We start from the raw sequence: 17,222 nt of genomic DNA on the forward strand, positions 1-17,222 counted from the left end.
TTCATTCATCTCATGTTTCTCTCCATTTGCTTCTTTGATCTTCCTCTTCTTCTTTGGCCTTGAGGATTCCAAATGAGAGCTTGTCTTGTGACGCAATTGAGTGATTTCCTCAATGTGTGTCCTATCCACTTCCAGCACTTCTTCCTGATTTCTTCCTCCACTGGAATCTGGTTTGTTCTCTTCCACAGTAAGTTGTTACTGATAATATCTGGCCAACGGATCCTAAGTATTTTGCGTAGACAACTGTTAATAAACACATGCATTTTTGGATGATGTCTTTCGTAATTCTCCAAGTTTCCGCCCTGAACATAAATGACTGAAAAGCTTGATATTCTCAATATTTACTGATTATCATCGAAGCAAACCTGTAATCTTGACAAAAATAATGTTCTGTTATGGGATTCGAACCACTATAAACCCCAGTACCCTCACGATCAAGTTAGTCGCATGGTGATTAGCCTATTGTTTTGCACTTTTTTACTCGCTGACGTCAGGCATATTTACTTCTGAATAGCTCAAGAAATTTCGGTTTCCCTATTGCAAGTGACAATTTTCCGCCGTTATATCATAAATAATACTAGGGGAAAATTTTTTTATTCCTTTAATAGTTTTGTTTTTCGTTCCCCGGTTATGTAATAAGTTTATTTCAATGATTCCCAGATAGTTTATGTGACGCTTAATTCATATCTTAAACTAGTGTTTTCTCCATTTGACTAATTACACTAAAATCAACGGATTAGTGAGTACTTGCTTTAAGGGCACACTTTTCCAAAGTGAATCTAACTTAAAACTTTACCATAAGAACACCAATATTGTAAAGTTAATGGTGAGTACTTCAATGTGCTCGGCTAATCCAGACAATTCACGTGCCTGTATTCGAGTGCTAGGTGAGAGATGATAAACAATGAACGCTGTCGGACGAAGCCGATTATGCAACTCATAGCTTATAAATTCAAAGAATTTATGCATGAATATATATATACATATATACATATATATGAATGACTTGTGTACAGATGTTCGGTCTGTCAATTATAACTTCTTAATCATTATCAGTCTTCTCATTCACATAAAGCGTTTGGCTTGCATATAGGGACCCTATATATCAGTGTCTAGATCGGAGGACAGTGTAAAAATACAGCAGTAGACGCTTCAAATTCAACCACGTATTTCCCAGTTGGTTTCATGAGCTAGGAATAAACAACTGATCGATATTTCGCGGTCTCAATCACTTTCTCTTTAGTGTCAAGTCACGTAACTATATAGAAATATCCAACTGTGAAATGTATAATTCATAGGTATTTTACACCTAGTATTACTATTTCCAGTCAATTAAATTTCTTGTTTTAAACCAGCCACTCAGTGGTGACAATTAAAATGATAAGAAATAGAAGTTTGGGATGACCCGTCTCAAAATTTATTAACAATTTAAACAACTTCACAAAGAATAATAATTTAATAGTAATACAAATATTTTATAAAGATTAAGCCAGCCTACTTTTCGTCTACTCCATTAACGTTATAAGCACCGGGAAGTAACCATAAACCATCATTAGTAAATGTTGAGCATTGTCTCATTCGACCAGTATTCTTGAAACCATAAGAAATCGGACGTACGACAACTAGTCGTTTTATATCATAACGTGTAGGACTTGGACTATTCTGAGAATTGATAGGGAATAAATCATCTTTTACAAAAACAAACAGCATTCCAGAATGATTAACTACGAGAATGTTTGGCCTCAGTTAAACAACGAAACCAAATAAAAACAGAAAATTTTAAAATAAACAAGATCGGGGATTTGTGGGGATTGTAGTAGTTTCAAGCTAGACCATGATTGAAAACCTGAAAACACTAGACAGCCGTTTCGTCCTAGTATGGGACTCCTCAGTGTTGCGCATCCACGATCCCGCACCGAAGGGACTCGAACCCAGGACCTTTGGTCCCAACTGTTAAAATTACTACAACCTCCACTAATCCTCATTCTGATAATAAACAGAATTGCTTCAGTTCATTTCTGTATTGGTTGTTTGAAACTTCCCATTGTTGTTTAGGACTGTGACTGATCAGTCTCTTATTAGGATATATGTTCATCCTGTGAGAATAGGCTCGATATTTCCTTAAATCTCAAGTGTTAAAGGGGAAGATGAATAGTAGCTAGCAATGGAATCCAAGACACAAGAGTTGATGTTTACTCCGAGATGCATGTACATACATCTGACGAATCTCAATATAGGTCGTAACGTGCGTCTTGGATTCCACTGCTAGCCACCATTCATCTCTGCTTAAATATGAAATTGTGTTTTTATGTTGTTCTACTTAAATGAGAAGCATATTTCATGTGGTTACATAAACAATTCAACTATTGAAATGACTTTAAATAAAAATAAATCCTGCCTATTAATTACAAATACGTATGTATACCTTTTAGATTCATAGAGATTATAAGGAAATTACAATGATTATAGAAATAGTCTATCCGATACAATTCAAATTGAGTTAATAATATTTTGATAAAACTTTGACAATGTATTAGTTGTTGTGAGCTTTATTTAGAAATAATACCGGTTTTCAAGCAACCGAAACATCTCTTTGTACTTTGTAATGACTTCAAGGATGATATGTTACTGAGAAAACTGTCAACTTCTTATGTCGATAGAAACACCGAAAGTATACCATATTCTATACTCTTCAAACGCTCATTTATTGTTTCGATAATTGTTGAGAAACTGACTTTGGAAAAAATATTTAAAAAAGTTCTAGTACAACATATAATATAGTTGGATTTTGACTAACAGTGGAATCTAGAACGTACATTTCGTTCTTATCACAACTCATCAGTTGGATGTACATTGTAGTGGCTGGTCCTACATAGCTTATTCTAGCTTCCGGACAAACCAACTTATCCATTCTCCTCAAGCTACATTTTGAACTTGTCAATTATTCACTTATCAAACATAACTGTTTTATATGAGCGTGTGTACAATTCTTATCTTATTCATCACATGTCTGTAATGTATTTTTATATCACTATAAATATCGATCAACGCTTAATTAAATCAAGTTAGCTCACACGACTTCTCCACCGCGCGTCATTTCGCTTCACTCTCTTCTCTTCTCTCCGTCCTTCCGATAGTTTGTCAAGACCAACGATTGTATGAAATATATATATTCAAAAATCCATTCTCCTACTTGACTTATTTTAATTCCGTTATTCACTAACGCGAGTTAAGTCGACATTTATATAAGAGGGTAGCCGCCCCCAAATTCACTTGTACAGACAAGAATAGGGAGAGTCCGCCTTACCTCTCGAAATGTTTTCACATGACCATTCGTATATAGCTTCTGCCAGGGAAGTACTACTCACTGCATCCTTGCACCACGGGTGTTGTTTACGAAATCAAGATGACGAAAACCGAATGTTCGGGGCTCTAACCGAGTTGACGGACTCGGAGGGTACACCTAGAGAAGTTGGAAAACCCTGGTGCCGAACGAATGATGCACGTGAGCTGGCTCTAAGATACTGACGGAACAAATGGCATACGAACCTGTTGTTAGTCACCAGCCACCATGAGCCTGAATCGCCTGATATTGCTCCACTGTCTTGTGGACTAATCCTCTAGGTCAAAGGCTTGGTGTGTGGCCTCCTAAGAAAACGACCTGGTTCGGTTTGGGCACACGGGCAGTATCCCTTCCGCCACACAAATCAAATGATTTATGTGGTGCATATCTATTCGGTTCCCCCTTGCACCAATATCTATATGTTCAAATAAATAAATAAAGAGGCTAGCCAGAAGTATATTTCGATAACTCGATAGTAATCATCATGCGATCCAAATGGAGTCAGATCCCGTGCTACTGAATGCTATAGATATTAGATTATTTATTACATTTTTCATCTTATTTGAGTTCAGTTAAAATCGAAGGAATTGTACGTAGGGATTTGTTAAAGATACACATATGCCAAAAAATCATGATCAGAATTTGTTCCTGAATACCAACTACTGAGTTTACATAAACTCTTCAACATAAAAAAAAAAATGAAAATTTAATAAGTTGGTGGCTATCCAGAAACTGGAAGGGTGTTGGAAGCAATATGCATTGAATTCATAATGAAACATGAACAACAATACTGGGATGCATGTTTTAGTGGCTCAAGATCTGACCCCAGTTAGAGTGGAAAAATGATCGTTATTGAATGATTGCTGTCGAAATATACATCCTGACTATTCTCGTATATTATTATGGACTTAAATCAGGTTAATGAATAACGGAATTAAAATAATTCAAGTAGGAGAATGGATTTTTGAATATATATATTTCATACAATCGTTGGTCTTGACAAACTATCGGAGAATCGAAGCAAAGAGAAGAGAGCCAATCGAAATGACGCACGGTAGAGAGAGCGTATAAGCTAACTCGATTTAATTAAGCGTTGATCGATATTTATAGCTGAACGAAAATAAATTACAAACATGTTATGAGTAAGATAAGTGCACACACATACGCTCATATAAAACAGTCAAGTTTGATAAGGTCAAATGTGACACAGATGAACATAGTAACCGACACTACAAGCCATCTATTCACAATTCACATATGTGCATAAAAACGGATGAAAATTTTGTCCTGTATACTATTAATTAGATTATAATAACTTTTACAAATGAATTCTAGTAAAACACTTTTGATTGAGCAGGTGAAATGAATTAGTTGAAGAGCCCAAATTCTTACAACTTCCAATCACTATTCGAATAACGAAAACGAAGATGTAGCCAGTGTTTTGCTATAAATGGAAAGTTTTATGAAGAGAGAAGCATGTGATCTACCTAATAGTTAGTAAAATAAGGTTTTTATTTAAACAGAGACTGTTAGATAGACATCCAATCACCATGACGTGGGAAGCCTAATCACACTTTCCTTCTGTATACATAGGTCAGGTTGGAAATGTCTGATAGTGGTTACATCTGCCAAACTGAGTAAAATTGATGCTTTTTGTCTGTCAATTATTTTGAGTGCATTACTTCATGTCTACTATTCCAAATTTGACTGGTAGTTGTATTTGAATTTACGCCCTTTCAGATGTAGTTTTCTTTGTGTAGAGGAAACCTTGTAGAAGCCCTTCTTTCTGTCATTCCTACAAACTTGCTATCTCAGTTACATGTAATTTCGTGGACACATTTGGAAGTAACCTGGGCAGGGTACTGATCTACATTTGAATGATACAACGAACACCTGATGTCATTCAATGAAACCAAGTAAAAATGTAAGGAAGCTTGTTTTCAGTTCCGCATTGACTATGCTATCGATTCTTCTTGAAATCTAATCTTCCTTGAATGGAAAGTGGATGAGAACAGATTTTCTTCCAACGGTTGGTTGTTTATCATCCTTGAGATGTTTTTAATAGATTTCATAATAATTTACTTTAGATATCCAATTTTTTATGAGATGCTCTTCCTAAATACCCGACTCTTCATTTAATTTACCGCCTAAACATGGTTCTGTTGAAGAACGTCTCGACTAGACACCTTTCTTAACTGGAAGCACAAACGCTGTCGAAGTTTGGATACTGTCCTGTCCATATTTTTTTTCAATGTATACTTTTCTCAAGACTTTCATCATATTTCCGCCTTACATCAAGATCTAAAAAATCGATTTGGTTATCTCTGATATTTCATTGTAAACGTTATGTTTGGACTAAGTAAAAGAGTAGCATGATCCATAACATCATAGATAATGAAAATATTATCAGTACATCTGGACAAGAATGTTTTCTTCTGGATTTTGTATTTTATTTTCGTTTATCCTAGGTTAGCTGTGAAGATATTGGCCAAGGTAAACCCTAGTGATGATCCTACGGCAACTACATCGACTTTTTGCATAGTTAATTGTTACTCAGGATTCGCATATTTACTGAACAGGCTTTAAATGAGAGTAAGAGAAAGGAAAATCCAATGAATATGAGAACTCTAAATTACAAACATTTTAAAAGGTTTCATTAGGTAAGTGGAAATTTTTCATTGTTTTACTGAGAGTATTTACTTTGATAATAATTTGATGAGCTATTCATTACTGAATAATTTTCACAATATTGTCTGTTCATAAAAATATAATTATGAATCATGAAAGTCCAAACTTCCGATAGAAAGAATGTAGGATAAATTTTTTGGCGCGACTATTATTTATGGATGACCTTTGAATGAATGTTAAGTGACTTTGAGGAATACTAGCCAATCACAAAACACTGCATGAATTCTAAATATATTACACAAAACCAAAGATTTAAAGTGAATACACTTCTTTTACATGGTTCAAAAACTTGTCAGGGTTAGAAAAAGGTTCAGAAGCCCTAAAATCGTGATGCATACGGTAGAGGAAATCATCCATACGGCTTCATAGCAGTTGGCCTCCGGAGCCATGATAAGGTCACAAAAGCTCTTTCATCCTCTACCACATAGCTTAGATATTGTTTGTGTGCACTCCGGTTGTTGGGTTCACCAAATGCCACTTGTGGATAACTACACGATGCACATAACCAAGTCTATGTAGGTGTCTGTACGCCCTTCAATCATCCGTATATATTGTAGTACCTGGCTGCAACTAGTTACTGGTGCTATTATTACCCGTTTCGCAACAATTGTAATAACTCGCCTTACTTTCACTTTGGATCAAGTGAAAAAATCCTATCGTACCAGATTTCTTCCTCTAATACATATTACATCAAAAGGCAACATCATCACGGTAGTCTGGACAGGATCCATAAGTCATTTGGTTACCACAATCACAAATAAAGGAACATCTTAGTAGTCCCATTTGTTATAGCCGCTCAATTATCACGTTTTGTCTGAAATCTGCTGTGAACCGATCGTACGTTAGCATCTGGTACTGAAATTTGCACTGTAACCTTGAAATCCCTCAAACGCTTCTGATTGGCTCGTCCACAAATTACAGTCTCACCAACATTCATAAACGCTACTCGGTCATATTCAATGCATAATTTTAAACAATATTGTCTATTATTCCAGTTTTGAGTTATGTAAATCATTAGTCATAGTTCAAAAGATTAAATGAAACATTCTTAAAGAATATCAAAAGTATAAAGAGTTTTATTTATTACTTTACTTAATATATAAAAAACATGATTAAAAAACTTGATTAACCAAATCACTAATGAATAAATATCATGAGGGGGTTTCTGTTCATATTTTAGTCATTTCGATAGTTGACATCATAAGTCAATTTAAGTTCGACTAACATGGAAAATCTGGAAGCACTGAACGGCCGTTTCGTCCTAGTACGCGACACCGTTGGATGTTGGCCCAGTGGTCTAGAGGTTATGCGTTCATGCATGAGACCTATAGCTTCTGGGTTCAAATCTCACAGGCGGGATGATAGGTGCGTACTGCTGAGAAGTCTCATATTATGACGAAACAGTCGTCCAGTACTTCCAGGTTTTGGATAATTAAAATAACCCATAGTGTCATTGAATAAGAAAAAGAGAATTCAGCGAAGAAAATTTTCTTTTCGACGAAATCATTTACTTAAGCTGTACATTCGTATATATAGTTATATGGAAAATGTATGTCTATAGAAGGATAGAAAGGATTGTATCACAAAAATGGATTCGAGAATAAATAACAAATGAGGTTAACGTACTAATCAAGGGGTAAGGAAGAACAAAATTTAAGGGTCAGATAATAGTCCAATTGACAGATTGACAGATATGAAGAAAAACGACAAAACAACAAAGGTCACAATAATAAACTGAATGATAATCAAGAAAACTTGTAAAAGGTTTTCCATCATGGTGGTCTAGCTTCAACTGACTTATGATCTCAACTATTGAAATCAATATTAATTCATGTTTTAAAAAAATTTAGTAAGTGAATTATTTCTGATAATCTTGTTTTTTAATTACTTTTCATCGATGGGGTAAACGTTGAAATTTTCGATATGTGAAACTTTATGATTCTTACAGAATTTTCAAAAACAAACAAACATGATATTCAAATCAATTGACAATCACTAAGCATAGAGACATAAAATCCAAAGTATCGATCAATTATAAGAGAGATCCTTCAACTGGAAGATTGGAAGTTGACCAAAAAAAAACATAGTCAACATGAATATAAGAACTAATGAAAACAACAAAAACTGCAAGAACAATTAATTATTAACAAAGTTATCAGAAATAGATGGTATAATTTTAGCAGAACAACTAAAAAGTTCACTTCTAAATAAAGTAGATAGACTACTATTCTGAACAGCAATAAAATCTGAAGAGATCAATAAAGAAATTCGGTTCATTATTACTAACTAGATGCAATTCTTTAATTAGATCAAAACAATAACTTAAATTGAGTTTTTGTGTGTTGATTCTGTCACTATGTAATTTTTAGGATATAAAATTTAAATTTAAACGATAAAAAGTTTCTGTTGCTATCTAATTTACGTTTATTGGTTAACAGATAATAGAGAAATGTTTTTCAGGGTTTTCTAGAAAACCAAAGCATAACTATTCCTTTGACAGTGTCTGTAAACAAAATTTCAAGGGAATTCTTGCATATTTTAATTTGTAGATACCTTAGATTAAATTGATAAATTTTATTCGATATACAATACTTAGATCGTTGACTAATTCATCAATGACATCAATTTCTACCCTCAAATGTGAAATTTTGTGATGCACTATTCTTGATCAATTTTAAAATAGGGTTACTACAGAGAATAACAGTGATTTACGTATATTTTTTTAATGGTTGAGCTTTGTTTCTACATAAAATTTTATCTATAAATCTTTCACTTATTCACCACTTTAAAGAAGATAAAGTTTAACTATCCTATCTGTGTATTTATCGAACAGACAATATATGCAACTTCGGATTCTAAGAACAAAGTCTGTTGTATAAGCAAAGATGGATAGTGGCTAGTAGTGGAATCCAATTTGACGCGTGTTTCGTCCTATTTGAGGCTCGTCAGCTGGATGTACCTGCATCGGAGATCTGATGTTCACTCTGGGACTCGAACCCGGTACCGTTCGTTTCAAATGCCATCGCGTTATTCACCTAGCTACTGAGTCCTGATAACGATATCGATAGGCAATATCGAGGCAATAAGTACAATATGCTCATATGCCAAATAAGAGACTGATCAAATGCACTCGTGAATATCAGTCGGAAGATTCAAGTAAACAATACCAAGTGAATTTAAAGTCTGTCTTGTTTATCTTCAACCATAAATTCATTAAGACTGTTAAATGTTACTCTTTTGTCTGAACACATATAATAAAATAATATGTCATAGTAGTCTAGCTTAAATTGACTCATGAATTCAACTATTTAATTACTATAATATCCAGAAAACGTTTCTCTGATTACAATCATCAACGCTCAGTAGTGACGATCTCCACGAGGTACTTCCTAGAGTTCTGGTGAAAAACAGTGACCAGTGAAGTTCAACCGGATGTGTTGTGAGATAGTAACTCACTGATAAAAATGGTGGACAGTGGCACAAATTCGTGGATTAGTTGAAGTTAGTCATTAACACCGTTGGATGCCGGCCGGTTCAGTGATCTAGTGATTAAGCGCTCGTGCGCGAGATCGATAGCTCCTGAGTTCGAATCTCGCTAGACTGGATCGGTGGTGTACAATGATCAAGAGTCCCACCATAGGATGAAACAACCATTCAGTGCTTCCAGGTTTCCCATAGTGGTGGTCTAAGTTAAATTAACTCTTCAAATCAACTGTCAAATTAAAGTAATATTTTCAATCTTTGCTTACAAATAGAATTCTTATAATCTATATTTGATTCATCTATAAGTGAATTTATGAAAATTTACATGATTCAAAATTTGTCTTTTAAATTAACTGATCATCATCCGATAGTCAATAAGAATAAGAACAAATCTGATTATTATTATTATTATTATTATTATTATTTGAACAAATTAATCTAAAGGTATATTAATGTCTGTAGGAATTAAAGGTTTTAATCAGTTTAGGTTTGTGGAGAGTATTAAATTTTTGATTAAAATCATTAATCACCGATTGATGTTAGACTAACCATTAAAAACCTAGAAACCTTGAACGGCGGTTTCGCCCTATTGTAGGACTCTTCAGCGGTGTACATTCAAAATTTTAAGCTTCATTTCATCCATGTTATTACTATTACTATTATTATTCAATATTTTGAATTCGCATAAAATATATTTCCAAATCAAATTAGATTTACAGATATATTTAATTAATTTTAATTAAATTCATGATCTTAAAAAAGAAATAAAACGGAATATTCATTATTCCATCGTTTCATTATAATCCACCTTAAAATAGTTAAAATAATCTTGATACAAATTACTTTTATTTACATTTTGTAGATGGTGACAATTTTGTTTTTAAAAATTTTTTTAATCCAACGAAAAAAAAATAACTTTTTTTAGATATATCAATGTAATAGACATTAGTATTTATGATTAAGAAAAGAAACACTTTATGAATTATTAAAAGAAAAAAAACCAAAAAAAAAAGAAAAAAGGAAGAAGAGTAAGAAGTTACTCAAATAAAAATTTTATAATCTAATGTAACAAATTCATTGTTGAATAATTAAATGAAAATGAAAAAAAAAAGAAAAAATAAACCTTTTTCAATATTGTTACCATATAGATACAAAACTTACAGTGATTTGTGATTTGAACCAATTCGATCGATCAATTATTGCATATTTATCCCATTCAGATTTTGGTTTAGATTTTTTTAACTAGAAAATGTAATAAATATTTAACAACAGCAACAACAACAACAACAACAAGAAATAAGAGAAATAAATTTTGTTCAGTAAGAATGGTACAAATAAAAATAATTGAAAAGGATTGAATATATTCTATAAATATATATATATATACTTGAATGTAAGGACAATATTATCAATGATGATGAGGTTAGTTTGTGTAGTTGATAAAGTATAGAGATAAGAGATTATAGAAAGGTTTTGAACTCCGCCAGTAGGCTTCAAGCAGAGTTCTAAAAACCTTTACATATCTGGGCAGTATCATTGATGAACACAGTGGATCTGATGCAAATGTGAAGACGCGGATCGATAAAACAAGAGCAGCATATTTACAAATGAAGAACATCTGGAACTCAAAACAACTGTCAATCAACACCAAGGTCAGAATTTTCAATATAAATGTCGAGACTGTTCTACTGTATGGCGTGGAAACTCGAGGAACTAGGAAAGCCATCATCCAAAAAATGCAAGTGTTTATTAACAGTTGTCTACGCAAAATACCTAGGATCCGTTGGCCAGACATTATCAGTAACAATTTACTGTGGAAGAGAACAAACCAGATTCCAGTGGAGGAAGAAATCAGGAAGAAGTGCTGGAAGTGGATAGGACACACATTGAGGAAATCACTCAATTGCGTCACAAGACAAGCTCTCATTTGGAATCCTCAAGGCCAAAGAAGAAGAGGAAGATCAAAGAAGCAAATGGAGAGAAACATGAGATGAATGAACAGCAATTGTATAGAACATGACAGGAAGGCCCAGGACAGAGTGCGTTGGAGAATGCTGGTCAACTGTTTATGCTCTATTGGGAGTAACAAGCGTAAGTAAGTAAGTAAGTTCCCTATACGATCATAACCATCTTAATGAGATGATAGAGAAGTTTTGTAGCTCAGATAGACAAGTTTGGTGGAGTTTTGTTCCCTGAGCTAGACGGTTTAGTCTCACAGCCTTCACTGATCTTTTATAGAATTTTATCAGCGCAAACTTTAGGTACGTTACTGCTGCCTGAATTATGTGTTGCTATTGTTCAGAAGAACAATCAAAGCCTTATGACTGAACCATCCAGCTTAGAGAACGAAACTCCTTCATAGGATACCTTATTGTTAAGTATCAACTCTCATGAAACTGAGGTCCAAGGATAATAGCTATCTTAAAATTGTTGCCTACTTATGAATGAATATAGGAGAGTGTTGAAGTCCTTTTCTAAAATTGTGACTGGTGAAGCCTAACCAATTGAGATGGCTGAATGCTACCTGAATGTTTTTTATACAAAACTGAAGTTAAAAATATGAATCTTTTGATTCTTACTTAGTGGCTTATATTTAATGAGTTCATCAAGTTATCCAAATAATGTTGAATAACTCCATCGTTGGTAGTAAACAATACCAAGTGAATCTAAACAACACTCCATTGCACAAGCAAGTAGCTATCAGGACTCAATAGCTAAGTGGATAACGCGATGGTGTTTAAAGTGGATGGTACTGGGTTTGAGTCCAGGGAGAACACCAGATCTGAGATTCAGGCACATCCAACTGACGAGTCCCGAATAGGAAGAATCATGCGTCAAACTGTATTCCATGGCTACCCACTATCCATATTTGCTTAGAATGCTTGTGAATTAAGGCAGTATAAAGAGAATACGCTCCGGATGCACATATGCTTATCAGAGACTGATCAATTGCAGTCTTAAACATAAATGGGATGATTCAAGGAAACAATACCAAGTGGATCTAGAATGGAATGGTTGTTTAGTGAGTCCTTGCTTCCGATAGTTTCCCTGAATATCTTATTTCTTGACTAAATCTATTTTCTGCCTGGATTAACATCCATCAACAACTCGAAAGCTTCAAGGTGTGTTTACATGCATGAATCCTTCACAGTTCTCTTCAGATACATTCATGGACGAAACTAAGTTAGCACTAGTATTCACGTACTGTAAATAATAATCAACTATGATGTACTGATAAGTAGTTTGATAATTAATTTTTCGGCCCTAATAATTACTTTTCATTCTTTGTTTCATTTAAAGTTGTATTTACAACAAAATATTAAAATTTCTTACTTTAGAAAGAATTATAGTATATAAAGCAATTAGTGCCTCTGAAGTATCGTCATCTGAATTCTATTTTAAGGCTGGAAAATGTTTATGAACTTTATTAACTACTTAATAGTACAAGTAGAAAATATTTTATAGCTAAAATTTTCATCATAGTTTATGTGAATATATTAGTTGGATAGAATAAACTACTTTCATAATGATATATAAGCACTTCGAAGAGACTATAAATTATAGACAATCCAATCAGATTTATGATAACAGCTCTTGAATTTCGGCGCAAAATTCACTCATCCATTCGAGTAAATAGAGTTTTGGCATTATAACTGATGTTAGTTCGTGATGAAAACCCTATATAAGATTCCTAACCCTAAGTATCAACTGTAGATATTAATCCTAATTCTTTAATCTGGTTTATAACCCTCATTTAGCCGTAGTATGTTGGTAAACATTCTCTGGATCCCTATAGCGTCGCTCAAAGGTCTCACCAACATTTATATTCTGTGGTAATCGAGATAAACTACTTCAAATTGCTTGCGCATATAATGGTTCATGTTCTTACATCTCTGAGTTTTATCTACGAAAAACATGAATTATTTGGGCGAAACTATAATTTATGATCTGAAGGGGTTTTGTGGATGATATAGTAATTTTAATAGCTGAGATCATGAGTCAATTGAAGTTAAACCATCATGGAAAACTTGAAAGCGCTAAACGGTCATTCCGTTCTACTGTGGGACTTCTCAACAATGCGCATCCACTATCCAGTTACGTGGGATTCGAACCCAGCACCTGATTTATGAACAAACACATCAGATTTAAGATCGCAGATCTCATATTTTGGAACGGAATTCATTTATCCATATGGCTAAATAGCATTTTGTCATTATGGTTGATGTTAGCTCATGATGAAAACCCCTATTTTAATTTCTAACCCTAGATTCCAACCGTAAATCCTAATCCTAATTTCTCATACTAATTTACAAAATTAATTATAAAATTAATCATTGAAATTTCATCTATTTAATCACTTGTAAACAAAAATGCAAACAAATTAAAAAGGGACAATATGAGTATTGGATACTATGAATTCGAATAATAATAAACAGTAATAGAAACTATGAACTATCTTCAAAGTCACTAAACAATCTTTATCATTTCCTATTTGGTTCATATTGTTTACAAAATTATATAATAATGTTAACATTCGAAAATTGATACTTTTATACCTTATTCTGAAGACCAGCAATATATTGCTTTGTTTGAAGCGATTACAAGTTCACCTAGCCTGTGAACAGAATAATGACTCTGTAACAAAAGACCAATAAGCTAGTTATTCTGATGCTTCCAAGTTTAAAAATGGGGAAATATATTACTCAAGCAGCAATCACGATAGTCACAAATAAAATGTACATATACAACATAAAATTGACCTTGGTAAGCGTTACAAAATAGTATACGAAAAGATACAACAAAACAATAGCGTTTAAGATTTTCCCAATTGGGAAATACGACATGAAGGTGAAAATGAGCGCCTTTGGTGCAAAAATACGAAATTCATATTGAAAACGTGTAAGCACTGTACGGCCATTTCGTCCTATTGTGGGACTCCTCAGCGGTGCGTATTCGCGATCCCGTTCCAATAAAAATAAATGAGAAAAGAGTATTTTGCTGCGAATTAACCACAGGTACAAAATTACTTTACATTTATCATCAGTATACGCACAAAGCTCACATGAAATCAATTCCTAGGCTATTAAGTTTTGTAATAATCAAGATCATTGAGCCTAACTGCATTGATATCAAGTTCTGCAACTTTAATTAGTTAAACATAAAGCGTGATTAAACGAAAATGGATAGTGGCTAGCAGTGGAATCCAATTTGTTGCACGTTTCGTCAGCTGGATGTATTTGCATCTCAGAGTTAATGTTCGTTCCGGGAATCGAATCCAGTATCTTTCGCTTCAAACGTCATGGCGTTATCCACTGAGCTACTGAGCCCTAATAGCCATTTGCTTGTGCAATTGGGTAAGACTGATCAATTGAAGTCTTAAATAACAATAGGAAGATACGAGTAATACAACACCACGTAATTAGATGATTTATAAGGAAAACTACCTTTGATTTAGATTATTCTTCACAAAAAAAAATCAACTTAACTTAATAAAATACTATATGAATAGTTGAAATCATAAGTCAAGTGAAGCTATACCACCATGGAAAATGTAGAAGCACTGAACAGCCATTTCGTCCTAGTATGGGACTCCTCAGCAGTGCACACAAACGAACTCGCCCCCCCCTCCAGCGAGATTCGAACCTATCACTTAGCCTCAATTGACTCATGATTTCAACTAATACAATTACTAAACTCTCCACAAAACCTCTTCTGATAAAATACTCTATGTATATCTATATAATTACCAAAGATTTCATAGTCCATTTTCTTTGAACTTTTACATTGATTGATTGATTATTATTGAATACATTGAGTGAATTTGTAGTGTTCTGTTTTAAGGATAATTGATTGATTAATTCCATGATTTTTTTTTATTAAAAAGTAATTTAGTAATGTAAACTTCTATTGTCTATTTTCCTTCAATTAATCCAGTTGAATATAAACCGAAATAATACAGAGTAAAGAAAAGTGTTTAGATATTATAAGAGAATCTATTTGATTGACTGTCTTCAGAATTCTATTTCGATGGATAACGAAATAGTAGTTATATATATATATATATTATAAGAAGAAAAAAGAGAACACTTATTAATTACTGACCTATCAATAAACCAATCAATCAGTCAATCGATTTTTTAAAATATATATTCTGATTGGATATTTTAGATATCGGTTACATATTTGGAATATTAATACTGTAGTGAAGGAGAACATAGGTGAGGACAACCATATTATATTTAGCACAAAATTACAGAGTTCATTGGTAAAATAGAAAAACCATACTCATTGTCCTTGCATTTCTATACTAATTGCTTTATATTTCTGTTCTTCCTTTTCTAATCTTCTCAATCTTCTGCTGCCAGATATTATATTCCTGACTCGCGTTATATACTACTTATATCAATATAAGTAGCACGCAACACAATACAACACAATACTTCAATAGATCGATATATATTCTCTCTTTTATTGTTTTAAATAGAAATCACTTAGTGATTTATACTTACTTACTTACGCCTGTTACTCCTCGTGAAGGAGCATAGGTCGCTCACCAGCATTCTCCATCTAACCCTAGCCTGGGCAGTCCTTTCCAGCTCTTTCCAGTTGTTATTCATCCTCTTCATATCTGCTTCTATTGTCCGACGTAATGTGTTCTTTGGCCTTCCTCTTTTCCGCTTCCCTTCAGGATTCCAAGTTAGGGCTTACCTCGTAATGCAGTTTGACGATTTGCGTAATGTATGTCCTATCCATTTCCATCGTCTTTTCCTAATTTCTTCTTCAGCTGGAAGCTGGTTTTTTCTCTCCCAGAGAAGGCTGTTGCTGATGGTATCCGCTCAATGGATGTTTAGTATCTTGCGTAGATAACCATTTATAAATACTTGTACCTTCTTGCTGGTGTACTTATTTATGCTTAAATAATAAATCTGTCAATTCTGAATTCAGTACTCTTTCATTACATTGATATATATAGAGAGAGGGTGATCAGCCATAAACTAGTTGATTAAACTGACCACGAACTCTTAGTAGAATTTATAGAAATTATTTCAAATGTACTCAATCTCAAGTAATGTTATATATCAGGGTAAATTAGTGAAATAATTGGAATGAATTCGCTGTGACACTACATGAAATGATATCAAATTTGTCATATATTTCTGGTATCTAGCATCTTATCAAGGAACAGCAATATCAGAAAGCAAAATATGATATGTGACTGCGAAGAATTGTAAGTCTAAAATTACAATTTTAAAAAAATGAATAAACGATTTACTTTGATCAAATGAACTATGAAGAGTATTCGTACTACTCAGTAGTATGAATCAGGAGAAGAAAATTTTGTAACTCAGCTTAAAATATTGATTGCTAATTTAGCCATTTCCAATTATCGGAAATGGCACCGAATGATGATTGCGCCAAATCTTAAGTTGGCCGATGATTCTATGTTCAACCAAACATTTAATTTAATTCATTTATCTCATCCTATATTATCTATATTCATTTTGACCATCATCAGATTTACTTCACTTATAAACTTGTTCAAGTAGAAATTACATATTACAATAATAATTTTATTTTATTCTAAATTTATGTGACATAATTCATTTGTCTTACAATGGAATCAGCAGTTTAAATGTGTAACTTTATTGAACTTTGTTGAAACATAATGAGTGAAGTGATATGATGAAATTGGGACCGATAGTAACTG

At 33.4% G+C, this 17,222-nt stretch overlaps 1 protein-coding gene across 1 annotated transcript in view; it reads right to left on the bottom strand.

The window, feature by feature from the left end:
• Nucleotides 1-15,378, bottom strand: part of MS3_00007199 (uncharacterized protein) — a gene marked incomplete at both ends in the record, with an annotated part of 29,009 nt that extends 13,631 nt beyond the window's left edge. The window contains 4 exons of the mRNA XM_012944419.1: nt 1,499-1,662; nt 10,676-10,756; nt 12,848-12,907; nt 15,262-15,378. Coding sequence (XP_012799873.1) covers nt 1,499-1,662; nt 10,676-10,756; nt 12,848-12,907; nt 15,262-15,378 — 422 coding nt within the window. The remainder of the gene's footprint in view (nt 1-1,498; nt 1,663-10,675; nt 10,757-12,847; nt 12,908-15,261) is intronic.
• Between the last annotated feature and the right edge of the window lie 1,844 nt (nt 15,379-17,222).

The sequence above is a fragment of the Schistosoma haematobium genome, chromosome 1 (genome assembly GCF_000699445.3).
Source record: "Schistosoma haematobium chromosome 1, whole genome shotgun sequence".
Taxonomy (NCBI): domain Eukaryota; kingdom Metazoa; phylum Platyhelminthes; class Trematoda; order Strigeidida; family Schistosomatidae; genus Schistosoma; species Schistosoma haematobium.